This window comes from Microtus ochrogaster, chromosome X, assembly GCF_000317375.1.
Source record: "Microtus ochrogaster isolate Prairie Vole_2 chromosome X, MicOch1.0, whole genome shotgun sequence".
Taxonomy (NCBI): Eukaryota; Metazoa; Chordata; class Mammalia; order Rodentia; family Cricetidae; genus Microtus; species Microtus ochrogaster.
Genome location: NC_022026.1, coordinates 33,484,741 through 33,505,211, shown reverse-complemented (window position 1 = coordinate 33,505,211; position 20,471 = coordinate 33,484,741). Strand labels below are relative to the sequence as shown.

The window sequence follows — 20,471 nt, the reverse complement described above, 5'->3', positions numbered from 1 at the left end:
TCCCTCTTATCTTTAAAGAGAAATTACATAAACAATTTTCATAGTTTTAATGACAGAAAACAGTACTAATTAATGTCTCTCCAAGGTGAGAAAATTTCAAAACACTCTTTGTCAACAAGCACTCTTCCATCAAAATATTTGGCCCATGATAAATAATAGCAAAAAAATATAATCTTGGAATTCTTGTGAAAGAAAGAAGAGTAACAAGTATGCTGAAGGAGACAAATAAGGGCCATCCAATCAGTAGTACTAATTTCATGGCTACTTAAAATGGAAAATTTCATGTCTTATAAGAAATACTCCATTTCTATCATTTGAATTAAGCAGTTAAAATAAGCTATTATCTAGCTTCTTCCCTTCCTCCACCTTTCTGCATTTCCTCCTCCCAATCTCTCTCTAGTGTTAGATGGAATCCAGAGCCTTAATAGGTTAGACAGGTACACTTCATGCTAAGCTAGAGCCTCTGCCAGTGGTTTTTGATTTCAATATGAAAATAAGTATAATAATTCAAAGTGTACATTTTTGGTGGGTTGAAGAGAACACCATATAAACATAAATTAAGCTATGCTGCACACAGATAATGAGTAATTATCCAAAGGTCACAGAATGAGAACATCATATAATCTTCATTATAGTCAGTCCCACTTATTCAAACAACACCAACAAATGAGCCAGAGACACTAACAAATTCTATCATTAAAACACCAAATGATTAGTCATATATTATCTCCACTTTGTACTCAGATCTAGTTATATAGATTTGCTAGTATACTTGCCTTTAAGCATTTGAAAAACAACGCTGAATATATATGCCCTGCATTTCCTAAAGCATTTTACTGGGAACAATAACTTGAGTGCAAAAATGAGAAAAGATTCATCAGAATTTCAAAGTAAAAACCCTATGCATCACCTAATTCTATTGAAAATGATGCTCATGGCAAATTTTCCTTATCACTTGAAACATATTTCTGCCCTTGGATACCAGAGCCTAATTAAAAAACATGCTGTTGCTCTGCTCTGGCAGAGCTGAAAGGCATTATGTTTAAATAGTTCAGCATTCAGATTTAGCTTGCCAAAAGTACAATATAGAATCAATACAATTACAAAATTCAGTAGTTGCTACTAGAATTAGTGTACTAAAATGTATGAATGACATAGCCAAATATTGTTAGAATATACTTTTACAATGAATGATGTTTTCTTCAGTGGTCAATGTTTTAAAATGAAAATACTTTGTTTTAAAGGTATGTGTACAGATACAGATACATAATATACTCAAACACCTACATATAAATTACATATGTGGTATGAATGTGTGTATACACACATGTATACAATGATTTTATGGAATCTGAACATGTAAAGTTCATTTCAAAAACACAAGAGATACATTTTGTCATATCAAAAATACAATTTTTTCCTACAAAAAACTCAAATCTGAAGGCTACTTTTCAAAGAGCCCTAGAAGGGTAACAAGAAAAAAAATTCTATTAAAGTTGTAAGTTTTTCTTTCTGACATCAAATTTTTTCAATGAAACATATGTTTAGGTTTTGAAATTCATACAGACTTGATTAAAGTTCCTGGTATGTGCTTTCCTTTATATTAAGGTGAGCTTTATCACCAATTATGAACCAGCTTACAGTTTGCACTCAAAACAACAAAGCAAAATATGAAAAACATTCCTAAACATTACATGATTAAATGTAAGCTTAATTAAAGGTGGCAGTGCTGTTTGTGTTTTCTCCCTCAAAATCTGAAATTTTCATGTAACAATATGTATAGTAGGTAGAATACCAGCAAACACTGCCAATTTTTAGCAACAGCATAAAACCTCTGCCCTCAAATTCACTGGATTCTGTCAAGAGATTTCTATATTAGTCTTTTGTTTATAATAATGGATCTCTTGTGTCTAATGAACAGATCAGTACAGAGATATATATACAAAATATGTAAAAATGCATGCATATCATTTCCTTAGTTGACTATGAGTGTACATAGTCAAAAATTTAAAGAGCTGAGGTTTGTTAACTGTTAAGTAAACAGATAAACTCATTCTCTTGGTGCCTGGGAAGTGAATCTACTTACAGATTTGGTAGTAGCAGAAATATACTGGACAACCATCTCACGCTTGGTGGTAAAATCCTTGTTTCGTAAAGGGGCCTTCTTTTCTTCGTTAAGGTTCATATCCTCCTGTTAGAAAGGACATTTACTGTGAGGATGGATGAATTATTGCTTAAATGCTTCAAAAATGATCAATGTAATTAATATTTAACAGCAAATATTTTTGGATAGTTCACTATTATTTAATACTTGATATAACATAATTTAGTGTATATTTCACATGATTATTTCTACCCAGGCAGCGAGAAGAAGAAAATAATATTTTTAAACTATGCTACTGAACACTTTGTTGGTTCATAAAATAAATATGCATTACACAGTCCTATAAGCGCCATTCATTTATCTCAATAACACACACTCACACACACACCAAATTACCCTTGGTCCATGCTTCCCAAGGACCACTATCACCCAGGAAAACAAATGTAATAGACAAATTATCAGGAGACATAACACCAAAGAAAAATTCTCAGAAAGTTGCTGCATATGAAAAAGAAAAAGAAAGAGGAAATCTAGCTGTCTGTGTGTCTATGTCTGTATTGGGTCTGTATTATGAAAAGAAAAACCATCATAAATTACCTTGTATCAACTATATAAGTGCTTCATTATGAAACTTCACACATGTATAAAATACACTTTGATCATGTTATACCCCCTCTGCCACTTCTTATCCCTATGTCTGTTCCTACAAACTGTTGACTCTTATAAACTATTCCATTCCTGCTATTGTAGCTGGCAGAGAACTCATTCATTGCATCCCCTTTGTGTACAGTTTAATTTTTGTTAATGTTTCCTTTATAGATTTGGATATGAAATATAGACAGGAAAAAATGAAAATATAGTAAAGTCAAAGGACAGAGACTCTTTTAAAATTGGAATCACTTACTTATTTAATATATACTATACATAAAGTACTGTGCTAGACAGTTAACACTGAAAAGCTGAGAAACTGCTTTTATAATAAAATTAAATGCTATTATTTATGAATCAATGTCTGGTCCTTAGTATATGTTATTTAAGTTTGTTGACTAAACAAACAAAACTAATTCATGATCTAATAGGTACAAGTTATTATAATGGAGTCATATATAAGATCCCTTAAAAACATAGGACAGATGTAAGGTCAGCAAAGATTTAGTCTGGATTTGAGTTATGAATAATGAGAAAAATCTGACTAATGGCCAGGAGACTAGTTAAAAGATGCCAGAGGTCATCTGTCATTTTTGGATGCCCAGCACCATTTACACAAGCTTTCTTTATTTTAATGCATCCTCACATTGTCAATTTTACTTTAAAACAATGACTCCATAAAAACCGCATTTGTCTACTTCCCTTATATATAATTTCAGTACAGACATGTGGCTTTGTCTTCACCAATGAAACACATTTATAAAAGATATAGACTCAGAAATAAACTATGTGAAGAAATAGGCCATGAACAAGCCATCCATCTTGCTGGTATGGGTGGCAACAGAGATGACGTAGATAGGGAGCTGATGGCAGCAGCCACATATTTTTTACCTAGACAGACCAATTGGTTCTGGAATGGCGACAGCTCCTTAATCAGACTATATTTCACTATGTAGCTCTGTAAGCAATTCCTATAACGCCATCTGGCTGTTGCTGCAGCCCTCCTGAGTGAGAAGCAAACTACTATCCCTTAATACTTAATATACCTTTTAAAAATCTAGATTATGTATTCTTACACTCAAAAGTATGAGATACTGAAGCATTTCAAGTGAATACTATTAACTGTCAGACTACAGAGGATGGTAGCTGGATCAAAGGAAATTAATTTAAGAACCCATGTAAATGTTTTTTGAAGTCTGCATTTTCTCAGGCTCCAATATATACACCAGCTTCAGTTTGTGTTCAGGTGACATCGATTACAATCTATCTCTATCACTCCCAAATATTCTGAGGCTTCCCTTTCATCTTTAAATAACATACATCTATTCATTTGACCTTGGATTTTATGGTGTCATTGGCTAAGCACCTCATATTGGGCTACTGCCTCAAAGCATTATGATGAAATTTTTGTCTGATATAAAAGTAGCTACAATGAATCTACATCTCCCGAGTACAGTCAACTGTGCAACTGTGAGAATGTTCTGGATTTTGTAAACTTGCGGACATAACTGAAAGGGTAGTAGTGTCATCCCTCCTTCCAGGGACAGCTCCTCATTAGTACCTCCATTTGATTTTTAATGGCACATACTGCAGTGATCAAGTCCTCAGAAAAGCAAGGCATTGTCAGAAAACAGGCTAGACAATAAGAGGAATATAAGATTATACACCTCAGAGAATGCTGTCAAGATTGAGTATGATCATACATATCAAGCCTGGTGTACACTAACCAGTACCCAAAGAATGATATCTCCCACTAATGCTATCAATTGCCCACGCTCATTTTGGAAACTTCTTTTCACTTAACCCATTATGCTTTAATACTAGGTTCACAGTGACTGTTACACATACTATGTTGTTTCATACGCCCCACCATTTTTTATATGATGTCTCTCCTTCTGTCACTTCTCCCTCTGAGAGCTGCTGTCTCCCACTCCATCCATATCTGGTCAGTTTTTATACTTTAAACTATACTCTTCCACTAAACTTTCCATAAGATTTTCTGCAATGGCCCATTTTAAAATGGAAACCTTCCTCTTGTTCTTCCACACCAATTTTATTTATAATTAACACTTTGTCATAGAACTATCACCATAAAACTCTAGGGTTACTGAAGGTCATAATTTACTTATCTCTGTAATCCCAGTCAAGATCCTGGTCCTTGGAATACAGTAAGCCCTTAACAAATATTTTTTGAGCCCATGTGATATTTGGGAACTTTTCTTTAAACACTGTAAGTTGCCTCAGAATCATCAGCTGCCTACATTGGTTAGAAATGGGTAGCATTCATATGAACAGAAGAGTCTATAATGACTCATTTCATTCTTATAGAAATGAAAAACATACTACTAATTATGCATTTGATACTTTCAAATCATTAACTCCAGCTTCATAATACAATAATAAAACTAAATAGAGCAATACTCATAACTCAATATTAACTCTAAACAACATAATTGAATATAAAACTACTTCTAAACACAGAGTTCTTTCAATAGTCAAAACACAAAGCAAGTTTAAGCATATTTCATGTTTGTTTAATGTATCTACAATATATGAGGAATGTAGTGCTAAAATGATATTGAAGTCTAAATAACTGACCACTTAGAATAGCGTTCAATTAAGCCATATTTGTAAACATCATTTCTTTCCTGTTTTCACATATCTAGACACATTCCTTTACTCCCACAAATATTGTTTGATTTTTTTATTGTTTTGTTTTTATTTCTTTTGGTGCTGGGACTTGAACCCAGAGTCTCATGCTTATGCAGCACATGCTATAACATTGACCCACGCCTATAACCCCAAACACTGTGTCACTAAAGTGATAAAGAAGGAACTCTATAAAAATTGAGCCAGATGAGAAGATTAAAAGCTGTACCAGCTGGTTATTACTTCATTTACACTTTCATGCATTCTTTTGCATCCCTCTTTGGTTTTCTCTCCTTCCTCTAGCTCAAACTCTTAGGCTAGAGAGATATGGACCTTTATGGAATATTAATTAATGGCACCTTAGTAGCTAAAACACACTAGTATTGACAATGAATATAATTATTTTTGATGCTTTGTGTTGTAAAATTTGTGGAACTTGATAATGTTATTTAAACAAATAATTTTCAAGGTTGTTTGGTGGTAAGTTTGAGCTTGGTTATATTCAGTTTTATTGATACAGGATTTTGGTGTGTGGCTCAGGCTAGCCTAGAACTCATAATCCTTCTGCTTCAACCTCTCAGATATGTATTCCTATACCAAAAACTTTATTTTTCATTCCATAATTCTAACTTCTTTAAACAAAGAATATAATGTTTACTTCTTAAAACCAAATGAAAATACCAAAGATTTTTTTAAATGTAATTTAACTAGTGGCCAGTTAACCTGGCACTTATCAACTGCCTCAAGTTTTTAAAAGATCTGGGTAACTCTATTAAACTATATAAACTATAGCCACATAATGTATACAAGCTCAGGTAGAAAAACAAAATCAAATGGATAAAGTAGAAAGATAGTATGAATATAGAATGAGGGTAAAGGCAGAGGCAAATGCATAACATTAAGTGAATATTACTAAGTTTGATATACAACTTCCACATCTATTTCTTTTTTCAAGGTCCTGCATAAAGTACATTAAGGAAACATAACTATCCCTGGTCAATCGTACCACAAAGGACATGTGCTCAACTATATTCATAGCAGCATTGTTTGTCATAGACAAAACCTGGAAACCACCTAAATGCCCCTCCACCAAAGAATGGATATGGAAAATGTGGTACATTTGCAGAATGGAGTACTACACAGCAGAAAAAAATAATGACATCTTGAAATTTACAGGCAAGTCCAGTTCCCAGCACCCAGATGGCGACTCAACAGCTACCTGTAACTCCAGATCTGATGGCCCCTTCTGACCTCCATGGGCACCCTGTAGGCAAACACACTTGTACACATTCACACACAGAAACACACACATAAACATGAAATAAAATAATACTTAACCCTTAAAAAAAATTACAGGCAAATGGATGGAGCTAGAAAACATCATATTGAGTGACGTAACCCAGACCCAGAAAAACAATTTTTTTTCAGAAAAACAATTATTATATGTACTCACTCATAAGTGGTTTTTAAACATAAAGCAAAGAAAAACAGCCTACAAATCACAATTCCAGAGCACCTACACAACAATGAGGACTCTCAGAGAGATAAACATAGATCTCATCTACATGGTAAGTAGTAAAAGACATGATCTCCCGAGTAAATTGGGAGGATGGAGACCATGGGAGAGGGTTGAAATGGAGGAGAGAGGAAGGGAAGGGAGCAGAGGAAAATGTAGAGCTCAATAAAAGAAAGAAAGAGAGAGAGAAACATAACTAATATTTTCACTATTTAATAATTGTTAATTGTGAGTACAATCTTCAACCAATGTTTCTAGACTAGAAAGAACACATAAAGGATCCACTAGGGTTGAAAAATAGCAATCATTGAAAGGATTAAAGAAAATAAGATTTACTAAATACTTAACTGAGAATATACACTAGATTCCTCCTTGGATCCGTAAGTTTGAATGGTACATGAAGTGGCTTAAAAGAGCAGTGAGATATTCACAATGCATATTTATTCACCTTCAGTGTACTACAACACACTTCAGTCAATTTTTGGTATATTTACTGATTTTTTATCTAGTTTTAAGCAAATAAACACTCAGAAAATGGAAACACAACTCTGATTCCTATAAAGACAACAGTTTGAAGACAATAGGATAATATTAATAGCACAAGCACAAGGGAACAAGATAGGTGACTGTTATATCTCTTATTTGTAACTGAGTCTTTTATCCATTTATCACATAGCAAAAATAACAAAAAAAAATCTAAGTCCAATAAGCTGTCTCTATAAGACAGAAATTATTAAAGTATCATTTGAAATATAGTTACATTATCAATCTTGATGATGACCCTCACTTTATGTACATATTATATATTGAAATACTGGGCAATGGTAGTAAAATTCTACCTCAAAATAACAGGCCATTTTAAATCCTAGCAACCAGAGCATGAAGACAGCATCTTCAATTTTCTCAACAATAATTAGAATCAGATGATCTTTACCCTGGCTTAATGATAGTGTATAAACCTAATGGCACATGTTTATGTGCCTCTTTAGAATTTTATTTAATAGCAAGAAACAAAAGGTCCCACAGCAGCTTGGAAACACTTGGTAGCATAAGCCGAAATAATAAATGCAAAACAAAAAATAAAATGCCTTCCTTATCATCAAACACTGGCAGAAGACATACAGAAATCATTGGAAAAACAAACAAAAAATGTGTGAAAGCAGGTATTAAGAAAGTAACTCAAGTGTGGAAGGTTCACTATATAACTGGGTGAATACAGCTGTTTTGTAAAGGAACTTAGAGTTGTTACAACACATACATACACACACACACATACACTATTTTTCTTTCAGTCACTAAGAGAACAGTTTAATAGGGAAAATATATTGCTAAAATAAAGGCTGAAGTTAATAAGATGCTTTCAGGGAAAAAAACACAATTATGAAGAATTCCTGAATACACCTACATGTAGAAAACTCAAACAGTCATTTTAGGAAGTATTTTAATCAAAAGTACACAGCATGCTATAAAAATAAAGAAGTCAGCTTTTATTTTTTTTTAAAAAAAGTCAAAATAATTAAAAATCAAACCAGCTAGGATGATAGCTCACACCTATAAACCTTGCACTCTAGAAGCTGCAGAAGGAGGATCACAAGTTCAAGGCTAGCCTTGGGTACATGATGAGTTCCCAACTAGTCTCAGATATAAAGTGAGACTATCTCAAAAATATGTGAAAAGCAAATACAGTAAAATATTTACATAATTTTGAAATGAGGTAGGAAGCAAACATGAAAACATTTTCTGCCTAACCATACTGATCAATGCAAGCTAGTATCAGAATGACCAATGGATGTTTCCCCTCACTTGTGGTTCTGAGAATTCATATAAATATATAAAATCGTGTATATGTATTACATGAAAATAAATATGAAAGTGTCTTGAGGAACAAAAGAACTGATATAACTTGGGAGGGTTAATAAAAAGGAAGCTAGGAGAATACGGAGGAGGCAAAAATGAAAAGCATACTAGCTATGCTTGCAAGAATACTTGAAAATACATTTTATAAAGAAAGAATGTATTTTCTCTCTAAAAACACGCCTCTGTTTATTGCAACATAAAGTATTTTAAAGGATAGTGTAGACATTTCTTTTTTAATTTAACAAAAAAAGTGTTAAAAAACTTTTAGTTAGAAAGTAACTTCTTTTCAAAGAACCCCATGTGGAATGACACATATCAGCTGACTCAACTTCCTATCAGTGTTCCACTGAAATCACCGGTAATTCTTTCTTCTCAGGGCTACACACTGTCTGGAGTAGACAGCCATGAGGATGAGGACCTACACATGAATTATATAGAAGAGAAAGCACAAAGAGTCTATGTCTCTAATAGCATTAATTAAACACTCCCTCATTAAGACACTTTTGAATCCATTAACGTAAAAACATTAAAATGTAACAGGCCATACTCATTGCACAACTGGTTGTCATCAAAGGGGAAGAGAATATGCTTGTCCTGGTGAAGACTGATTAATGGACTGGACTGGTAAAAGTCAATCCTCTGATATAGTTTCTGCTAACTACCTACTTATTCCACTTGGACTTGCTTTCTGTTTTATGTATTTTAAGCATGTGAGGGTTTTGCTGCATGTATGTGTGTGTACAACTTGTGTGCCTGGTGTCTTCAGACATCAGAAGAGGATGTCAGGTTCCATGAGAAAGGAGTTACATATTGCTGTAAACTATCAAGTAGGTGCTAGGAATTGAAACCAAGTCCTCAGGAAAGGCACCGTGTGCTAATAACCGCTGAGCCATCTCCTCAGCCCTGAACTTAGGCTTCTTTGCCAGCTTTTGGTTTTGATTGTGACAGATCAAGCCAAATATCAATATAAAATGAACTTAGAAGTATTCTAATTATTGCTTGCTTTAAAGCAAGACATAAAAGAAAAACATGGAATCTTTGTCAGCACCCAGTAAAAACAATCATGAAAGCAAAGGCTTTTGTCTGAAGAAATAAATTTACTGGAAAATCTCATTCATTTAAGGTTTTCTCAGTTTTGACTATGCCTTCAGCTTATAAAGTGCATACATAACATTATCATATATATATTCATAGTTTAAAATCAGATGTATATATATATATATACACTCACAAATAAATTCACACACACATTTATTTTTATATTACTATTTCCCAAGTGATGAGGACAAATGAAAAGACCAGTCCTAAGGTTACAAAGTTTTTCTGCAATATACCAGTGCAAGGTAGTGTTTTAATTTTTGCTCATTAAATAGTCTCTATCTTTCTTTTTATTCTTTTCTGGGTTTGCTTTTTATTTTGTTTCCATTTCGGTTAATTGGTTTTAAGTTTTTGAGACAGGGCCTGTGTATCCCAGCTCAGCCTTAAATTTTCTATATAGATCAGGCTAGCCTAAATCAGAAATATATTTGCTACAGTACAAAAAAGACACAAAATAAGAATTGAAAAGAGACATAGCTGCATTCAACAAAATCTCATTTGTAGATAATGAAATTCATGTAATTTCTAAGTGCTTTCAAACAGTCTGCTCTTAAACCATTTACAACAAAAAGCATGGGGCCGGTGAAGTGACTCTTCAGGGAAAGGTACTTGGCATGCAAGTCTGGTGACCTGAGCTGGACCCTATAGAAACCATAGTAGGTTGAAGGAGAAAATCAACTCTTGCAAGTGTCATGTGACCTCAGCATGTGTGCATTTCTACCTGCACTCACACATCATATACACCAACACACACACACAAAACTAATAATGTAAAAATATAAAACATAAGGCAAGCATTGTTAGCTTACAGGCCACACAAAGTGAAGTCCTTGTGTGGGGAACAATATCTTTGCTATGTTTAAGACCTCTGAAATAACAAAGTATCTAACATTCTGGAGAGAGTTGTCAAAGCAAGCTCACCATGACTCGCAATTTTCTTGTTTGCTACTTCTTTTCACAATGCCACCTTATGTTTCCATACATCACCCTATCAGAACATGAACTCCTTGACTGTTGGGACTTTTTCTGAGGTCACTGCTCTCTCTCTCTCTTCCTCTTCCTCTTCCTCTTTCTCTTCCTCTTCCTCTTCCTCTTCCTCCTCCTCCTCCTCCTCTTCCTTCTGCTCTTCTCCCCCCCACCTCAAAATAGTGCCTAGGATATTGAAACCCTTGAACTCTGATGAATTCTTCAAACTATGAGAATGTGCTGATGCCAGAAAAACAATGACTGATAATTCAGAAGAGGAAACTGGCTTTTCACATTTCCTTTACATCTCCATGTGCTTTTTTCTGAGCCCCCTGGAGAGATTCAAAAAACTATATCCCACTAAGGCAGCCAATCTACTGCTATCCTAGAATGAAGCAAGCCATGCTCACCTGTCTCTTTTACTGAGCTCTGTTCCCTGAGGATAAGGGGAGGTGCTCCATTTATTCCTAAACCTGAAGCCCATAGCATACTATTTAGCACACAATATATATCAACTAATAATTGCTAAAACATACTCATAATAAATATGAAAAACTCCCTTTTTAAAAAGGGTGGTATTTTAGAGGCATTTCCATATGCAGACCTAGAAAAGAAACAGTGGGTTCTATGTCCCACTACAACATCAATTTGCAAACCTAGTTCTTTAATTTCTCCTCCTTCAATACCCGTCTTCCTTCCATTTCCCTTATGAACCTTTTGTGATACTAATAATGGCAAAACAGTAAGCTGATCCAAATCCAGATTAGTTTTGACATCTGTTTACTGAGTACATGTTCCTACTCTTTTACATGTTGTCCATACAGTTCTTCACAATAAAATAAAATGTATAGCATGTTCTAAAATATGGAGTAAGGATATAGGAAAGTTAAATGTAACTGGTGGAAATTGGGCTGTCTGAAAAATTTCTTTGAATCTAATCATTCCTGACAACTACTCCATGACTTTTTTTATATACATATAAAGTCCTAGTTTACAAATAATGTATTTTATAGTAACTTAACTGTTAATTAAAATTGCTTATGCTGAGAGCACTCAAAGGTCCTTAGTCAAGCTAACCAACTTCTAAAGACCTGGTACTGAGTGAGAGGGGAAAAAAATCCCTTAATAGCAGTCAAGGGAACACAATATGCTTGGGTTAAATTAGAGCACCTGGTGTCCAGAGGCAACTCTTCTGTGTAAATTAATGAAGGGAAAAGGGAAAAGAACAAGATTAAAAGCTCCAGTGTGACCTGTGTGATTCTAACAGGTGGACACAAAACTGATAATTAAGCACTTATTACATATAACTATGCCATCATTAAATTAGTCCAAAGATGCAAAATACATCAATGAAATATAGAAAAATAGTGTTTTATAAAGAGCATGTGCTCTATGAAAGAGTTACCTAAAAATCTTATATGTAAGACTTTTAAATCTGTCAGTAATAGCCACTGGTACTATTATTTAGTCTATGCTTGCTAAATCAAATATTCAAATATCTATTATGTGGAAAGGTATTTATTGATGCACAGAGTAGTGTGAGAGTCAAGAAAACATTCAAAGTAAAAGTGAGCCACCTACCTTCTTTTAACACAGGGTAGATAGAATCTTAGTATGTAGTCCTGTTGGCTGACCTATAATTTTCTAGAAAGCTCAGTCTCACCTCATATTGGCCTTCTGTCTGCTACAATTAAAGTCATATACTACCAGACCAATTAACTGTTTTTAATAACTGGCCCCTCTCATTCAAGAATTTTCATTCACTTCAAAATAAATCAAGTAGGTTTTCTGGGGAGATATTATGGAATAATTAATAATAAAATAGCTAATACTTTTTTAAATGTCCTATTCTGCTGTAATTTTAAACTTAGTCTTCTACTAACTGCGACAATGAGAAATGCTATTGGTCCATTTGATCCTCAAGCAATAAGAGTATCAATTATCAGAATGAGATAGCATAAATTTGAATATTGCTTTTCATTGTTTTTCCACCATAAGTTTTATGAAAACATGCCATTTCCAAAAAACAGTTAAATAATACAGTGCAATAAAAATTATAAATTAATCCATTTGTTGTCAAGCAACTAACATAAAGGAAGTGTGTGAAAGGTGCTATTTAATACACTTGGGGTATGGAACCCTAAAATCCAAACACCACATCTATAAACATGATATACAGTGGCATAGTAGTTCTGTAAACTCCAAACCCTGAGTAACAGAAACAGTCAAATATCAGTAATATGAAAAGACTCTAACCAGATCATCTTAGTAGCCATCAAATAAGAATATTTTTGTTTACATTATTTGTAAGGAGGACACCCACAAGGAGTGAAGAAAACAAAGAAATTTCATATCTGAAAATATACTTCTGTATTTCAGAAAAAGTAACTCCAGTGTCTTCTCCTAATCAACTACAATGACAGTACCTTAAAAGCTTTCTATTATAATACTGCTGGCCTTTGATGAGGTTCTGTAAAGGGCAACTACTGATTAGGTGGTGTAAACTGTAGGAACTGCTCCACCTCAGACTCTTTATCTCACACCCTATGTATCTCCTCAATAAATACGCACAGAAAACATATTGGTTTTATATATAGCTTTATTGAAATAGTAAATATATGTGTCACCAAAATTCCAATGCTTTAGATTTATTATGTACCTAAGCGTATGTATCAGTTTGTCCACTTAATAGCTTTAGCAAGTTACTGAACCAACTTTCTCAGTCTCTCTCTCTCTGAAGCTCCATTTCCTTATTTGAAAATGAGGTCAATTAGTAAACACCTGGCAGAACAGTCAGAAGAATCAACTGAAATAATGCAAGTAAAGTAATTTCATGCCTGGCCCATGACCATAGAGTAACCAAAAATAATGCTGATTCTGAAAACATGTTCATTCTAAGGCAATATTGGTCAAGCTAAAAACAGAATACAAAGACGGTACAAGAAAATGTCTCTAAAAGAATAGATATAATCCTTTTAAACTCTCTCATTTATCTTGTTTAACTTTTAATTAAAGCATGTTTTTCACAAAGGTTATTCCTGATACATTTATACTATTATTTTAAAGTGGTGTGTTTAGTTTATAAATGATATTCACACACACATCAGTGTTTCTGTTTTCCTGTTATCAGTGATTAAGACAGCGAAACAAGGTAGTAAACTGATAAGAAATGTTGGCAAATGAAAAATCATCAGGGTTTACCTAATAAAGGAAAAAATGTTACAAATGTTTATAAGACATATTCACTATATGTACTCACTGAATAAATTCACTTATATTTATTTGCTACTTATAAGTTTTTTAATCAATATAGAACTGTATTTATTGTGTGAAACACACATTATTCAGTGACTCAATATAGCTCATTAATATATACTATTTCAAATAATTGTGTGCTGAGAGTACTTTTTACATTTACATTTATTTTCAATAATATTATTAATTATAGTCATTATCTTATATAATAGATTTCTGTAACTTTTCTAAATGGATTAAGATAGGATGTCTCTATGTAATACAGGTTAGCTTCTTAACCATGATCCTCCTCCTTCACCCTCTATAGCACTGATATGGAAACAAGAAGACTCATTGTATTGATGATGGGAATCTAAATTAGCACTGTCATTACAGAAAAGAATATAGTTATCATTAAAATGGTAAATAGCATAATCCAGTAGCCACACCACTGGATATAAAGAGATTTTGTTGTTAATATACAAATATCAAATATTTTTATGTAGATGACATTATCAATGTTACAAAAGTACTAGCTAAACTGATCAGCAACTTAAAGCTAGAAACATTAAGTTTGAGTGAAAGAAAGAAGAGTGAAAAAGACAAAGTGTTACTAGCATGACAATAACAAAGAATGTTCCTGGGTTTGTTATTGTCATCGTTTTGGGCAATTAAGACAGGACTATGGAATAGAAAACAGGAACAACTGAGTGACTGAGAAATATTAATAATTTAAGATGAAATAGGGCTTGTATGACAAAGGCAGGCAAGCTACAAATGTTATTGCATTCTTCATATGAAACGTATGTTGATGTGTAAGATGAGTGCTAAATTAACAAATCATGTTTTGGAATCTCTAAAAGAGTTCTGGTCAAGCTAACCAATGTGAGATGGCTCAATGCTTCATTTATCCCTTGTCCAGTCATAAAGAGTTGAATAAACCAAATATTATATTCATTATTTTAGAACTAATTTAGACCACACACACAAAAAAAGAAACACCCTACAAAATGTAAATTGTATGACTGTTGCTAATATGAAAAAATAGAATGAATTAATTCCTTGGTTCCAATTAGCATTTTGTTGTTTATTTTACACTCTGCCCTCTCAACTATATTTCCTATACTCAACAGACCTTGTAGACTTGGGCTCACTTTGCTTTGGGCCAACAAGCACAGGAATAAGTTAATTGAAAAATTCATTTGGAGTGCCACAAACTACAAAATACTAGAAAACAAAAAGAAATAAATCTGTCACTGATTTTAGACCCTTTGGCTAGAAAAGATAGGCTTTCTAGAAAATAAATAAATAAATAAATAAACAAGCAAATCCAGATATTCTTAGAAAAACTTCTGTTTTGTCAATAAAAGTTGGTTCTGTACTTTATATGACATAAACAGTTCACCACAAGCATTCCTATTAAAAATGCACTGCTATTCTAGACACACATAGTTTAAAATGACAATGAAATTAGAGGTCAAACTCACCATCATTTTCTCAAAGAGGTCCAGAACTTCCTTTTCAGACAAATTCTGAAATCGTTCATCATATAATGGCTGAGCCGCTGGAAACTCACTCATCACAGCTTGAGAATCAATAGGATGTTGAATAAGAGGTTTTTCTTTTTTGACGGTAGATTTTCTGAAACTTGTAATTCGGTCACGCTGCAAACAGAAAAAAATAAATAAAAGCCCTAAGAAAAAGATCAGGAGCCAGGAACATGAAGAATGGAAGCATCAAAATGGCACTTAGTATAATATATATTATTATTGTCTCTTGACAAAACACTATTGTAAGCAGCAAGCTCCAGTTAGAGATTGAACTATTTTGCAGCCTTGAAGTTGTTATTAAGCTTCAGAAGTCTGGGGGTGAAAAAAACATGCCTCAAAAGTAAAACGTAGCCACTTGTCATTTCTGTTTTGCACAGGAAGTAAGTGAATAGACACTTTGAATCAAAATCTTGTGGTGGTTGTTTTTGGGAGAATGGGTCTTTAGTGCCAACTTCATGCTATGGAAAGAGAAAAAGAAAACAGCTACTCACGGCAACTAAAAGGGAAGTTTGGGGTAACGGTTTTCTTCTGCACACGGGCAAAACCTGTAACAAGTGTACATGAATGCCTGTCAGTGTAGCAGTTAACTCAACTGAATAGCATGGAGTCTGAAGACAGACACAGAGAATTCAATTCCAAAATGGGGAAAAAAAACAGTATCTCTGAATCAGTTGTTGAGAAATCACTTTCTCTCTGTTTCCTCTTTACATTACAGGGTCACTGAGAGAACAAAATACAATTGTTGTGTGTTGATGCTATTAGTTACTGTTATTGCTGTACTCCTCAACTTTTACCCTCTCTAATATTTGGCACCATTAGAAAGTGAATGAAAGCTAAAGCACTCAGTCCATTTGTTGAAAATGTAAACAGAAATATCTTCCTCATCCAAATATTATTCTGCTAAACTCACGACTTTATGGGTATTTCTTTTAAACCACTGATACCATGTACAATCTCTAACAATTAGCTTGCTCTTTCATATCAGATGAGTCAAGGACTTTGGCTACACGTCAACAGACCATTTGACATAAAAACCACCAAATATTTGACATTAAACATTAGTAGTATTCATAAAACTGAAGGCAAATCAGTTTTATTCTGGTGTCTTGTTAGGAAGCACATGCAATACCATCAGGTCACATTAAGCAAGCAGACATGTTAGCAATGAGGACAGTGAATGTGCACTGCCATGTTACCACAGTTCTTTCAAATAACCTTAAGAATACAAATACATAGTAGATATTATTACAGTTTAGGTAAAATTTTGTAGACCTCTAAGAGAACATATTCTTTGTTTTATTGATTGAAATAATGTTTTTAACCATAATGTACACTTTGAAGAAACCAGTTTTAAGCAGCTTAGTTAGGATTACAAAAATTATTTGAGTATATGGTTGCTTACAGAGAGATTATAGAAACCACGACACTTTAGAGCTGAGAAGAAAAAATTGAAATAGCATCTAAACCAACTCCCTCAATTCACAGAACAGGCTGACTCACTTAAACACATGAGTCCCTGGTTCTGATGTCAGTTTTCACATTACAATTATTTCTGTAAAATTATTTAAGCTGCATTATTAAACTTTCTTTTAATTCTTTGAGGGCAGTGAAGTTGGTTTAGAAAGGTAGTATCTTTACACAACTCAAGAAAAACAATTTTAGTAATCCCAAATAAACTGATTTAACTGTTACTGAAAGATATGGTGGACATGAAAGCATTTAAATATGCAATTATCCATTAAGTTAACATATCTCTTATCCATTCACTTCATATCACTTAAAAATAGCCATACAATCCAAGCTTTTTATACTGAGTGTCAGCATTACTAACATGTAGATTTGATATTTCTACACCCTTCATTTTAATGCAAAAAAATGCCTTTTTATTTCAGCTATATTTTGGTAAAAAGATGAAGTCAAAAGCTGCATACTTTCATCTTCCAAGAGCAGTAACATTATTTTACATTTTTTGTAGATAGGTAACTTGCAAAAAAACAAAACTGTGTAAAATACTATTCAAGAAAGTTTAGGCATAAAGCATGCATTTCATTACCAACTTATAACTTTTAATAAGAATTACTACTGTAGTCTGAGCTTGAAAATAAATAAGCTTTTGAAATTCAATAGCACATATCTGATTAAGATAATGAACTTAATTTCTTTTTCATTTGGAAATATTTTCCTCTACTACCGTTATTTAATGTATTCACAATTTATTTAAATATCAAAAGAGAAAATGTCCATGTTTTCTTGGGTCCACATTTATTGCACCAAACTTTAAAATATTGTTTTGTTATACATTACAATGATAAAAATATAATTTAGTTGGGATATGACCCAACTGTTTATGTAAGTTTGGGGCAGTGTTTCTTTTTATTGAGGAAGGGTGAGGCACTACATAGCCCTGGCTAACCTGTAACTCCCTATGTACACCAGGCTGACCTCCAATTTGCAATAATCCTCCTTCAGCATCTGGAGTGCTAGAATTACAGGTATGCACCACAGTGCCTGGCTACTATTGTTTATGTTAATATGTGAAAAAGGAAAAATTACTCTATTGGTAATTATTCTATTTTGTTCTATTTTCTAAACATCCGGTCACTTTATGTGTTGCATATATAAATGTTTTAATGTCCACTTTTGTAAGTGAAAATGTAACATGCATAAGGAATGCAATAACATGCTGCTCACACCACCTTACCACATCATCTGCCAAAGTTTTTATTTGAATGTTCTATTAAAACCAAAAGAAAACAAACAAAATACCAGTCAGAAAAGAGAAATTTATAGATCGAACAACAGTTATCTGAAGGAATTGGATGATTCTCATCTTTTACCAGACTATATTTCCAAAAAAAAATTTTACAAAGTTCAACATTCAAATAATACAACCATTACAAAATGAAATATATATATATATATATATATATGAATTACAAAATAAGACTTGGTTGTAAACAATTCAATGAGCCTCAGGATCTAAAAGGTATTTCAAAATCTTACAATAGCATACAAACAGTATGAATTCTAGATCTCACTATATAAGTTCAGCCAGACATCACTTCATGACAATGATATGCTTCAAGAAGTGCACAGTAAGTGACTACATCATTAGGTAAACATCACAGAGCATACTCAAGAAAACCAGGATGTCATTAGATGATACACTATTACAGGATCCCCATCATATGTGCACACCCATCTCTGATTCAGACTCTCATGTAGCACATGACAGTACACTGAAATGTCATTTATGACATATTTAAGATAGAACCATTCCACAATGGTTAGAATTTGAATTTAGCTCTTCTGACTTGATTCATAATCTTGTTCCTTACAGAAGCTGAATAAAGTATATTTAACATGATCATGGATGTTGGCATGTGTTTTTACTAAGTAAAATACAGTGTTTTCATTGCAGAGAATTCCATTGTGAGTATTCAGTAAGTCAAAACTGCTTGGCCTCAAAATGTCAGAAAATTTCCTACAATGACTACTGTCCTCCCTGTGCTATTAAAGATAATCCTTCCCTAGAACAGTTGTAGCAAATGTACTAGTAAATACAAAGATCTTTTCCATACTTTGAATTCTTTGATTTCCTCAGAAATTTAAACTTCTAATCCTTTTATTAAATCATCACAAACCACAACCAATCTTTATTACCTTAGAAAAAGAATAGAAGGGCTTGCAAGATGGCATAGTAGGTAAAGTGCTCACTGAACAAATGTGAAAACCTAAGGTTGAAACCAACATTAAGCCAGGTGCAGTACTGTGCATCTATAATCCCAGGACTTTGACAATAAAATGAGAGGCAGTGGCAGGATAGCTAGTGGGCCAACTAACTATGTAGCAAGGAACAACAAAGAGGCCCTGTCTCAAACAAGATAAAGAGGTGAGGACCCAGAAACACCCAATGTTGTCCTCTGACCTCCACTCAGCCATGTACATGCTCTGGAACACATGTATACACACACTCCATACACACACAGACACAGGCATGTGCCCATATACATACACATATGTATGTGCCCACACACACATATATACACACATACATGTATATGCTCCCCTACATACGCAAACGAATCATACACAAACACAAAAGATAAAATGGGGATTATTTATATCAAAACTAAAGAAATATTTAAACGATAAATTCACTTTAGAACTTTCTCCACCAACTGTTTTCTCTTGAGTTTCTGTGGTGGGTTACAGAAAACTTTCATGCACGGTAATGGACTTGATTTCTTGTAAAGCGCAATTACAGACCTAAAGTGACCCTGCTAACATCTGACATGAGCCTGTCCACCTGGGTTTTTGAGATAGATTACATAACTCTTTAAGCAACTTCTGCTTTCCTTTTCTTCTCCTTCGGGGTTATAAAGCTATGATTGGAAACATTTATATCTCTAATGCAAGAATATAAATTAGGAGAAAAATGATTTATTTTAGTCAAATTCTATAAGTTAAGGTACATGTATGTCACAAATGCTTCAAATCTGTATCTCAACTGAACACATGTTAACATTTTAATCAGTGGAGACGAACAGAAGAAAAATAGAAATGCTAGTCTTTACAGGAAGAGTCTGGAATCTTCTAACAATTCTCTATTTTCAAAGTAGCATTCTTTTTGTTCACAATAAGCCACATAATGTGAACAGTTAGAGTTCAGTGGAATTTAAGATAATCTTAGCAAAAGTTCTCATTTTACAAGTAAGAGTGTACCATTTATGCTAATGGTACCACTGCATTCCATTTGTCTATGCTTAAGACTTCTACAATACGTCAGTATTCATTTCCAATAAATAGCCTAAAGACTAACTGTTCGGTAACCACACACATACATACA

General features: G+C 33.5%; 1 protein-coding gene across 3 annotated transcripts in view; it reads right to left on the bottom strand.

Annotated features, from left to right (window-relative positions):
• Positions 1 to 20,471, bottom strand: part of Diaph2 (diaphanous related formin 2) — a 793,576-nt gene that overhangs the window by 721,088 nt on the left and 52,017 nt on the right. For 2 of the 3 annotated variants that reach the window (XM_026784824.1, XM_005358668.3), the window contains exons 2-4: positions 18,324 to 18,356; positions 15,560 to 15,736; positions 2,087 to 2,191 (exon numbers count right to left, since the gene is read on the bottom strand). In XM_026784824.1, the coding sequence (XP_026640625.1) occupies positions 2,087 to 2,191; positions 15,560 to 15,736; positions 18,324 to 18,356 (315 nt within the window). Of the gene's footprint in view, positions 1 to 2,086; positions 2,192 to 15,559; positions 15,737 to 16,113; positions 16,168 to 18,323; positions 18,357 to 20,471 lie in introns of all 3 variants that reach the window. The other variant, XM_026784823.1, reaches the window with a different exon arrangement.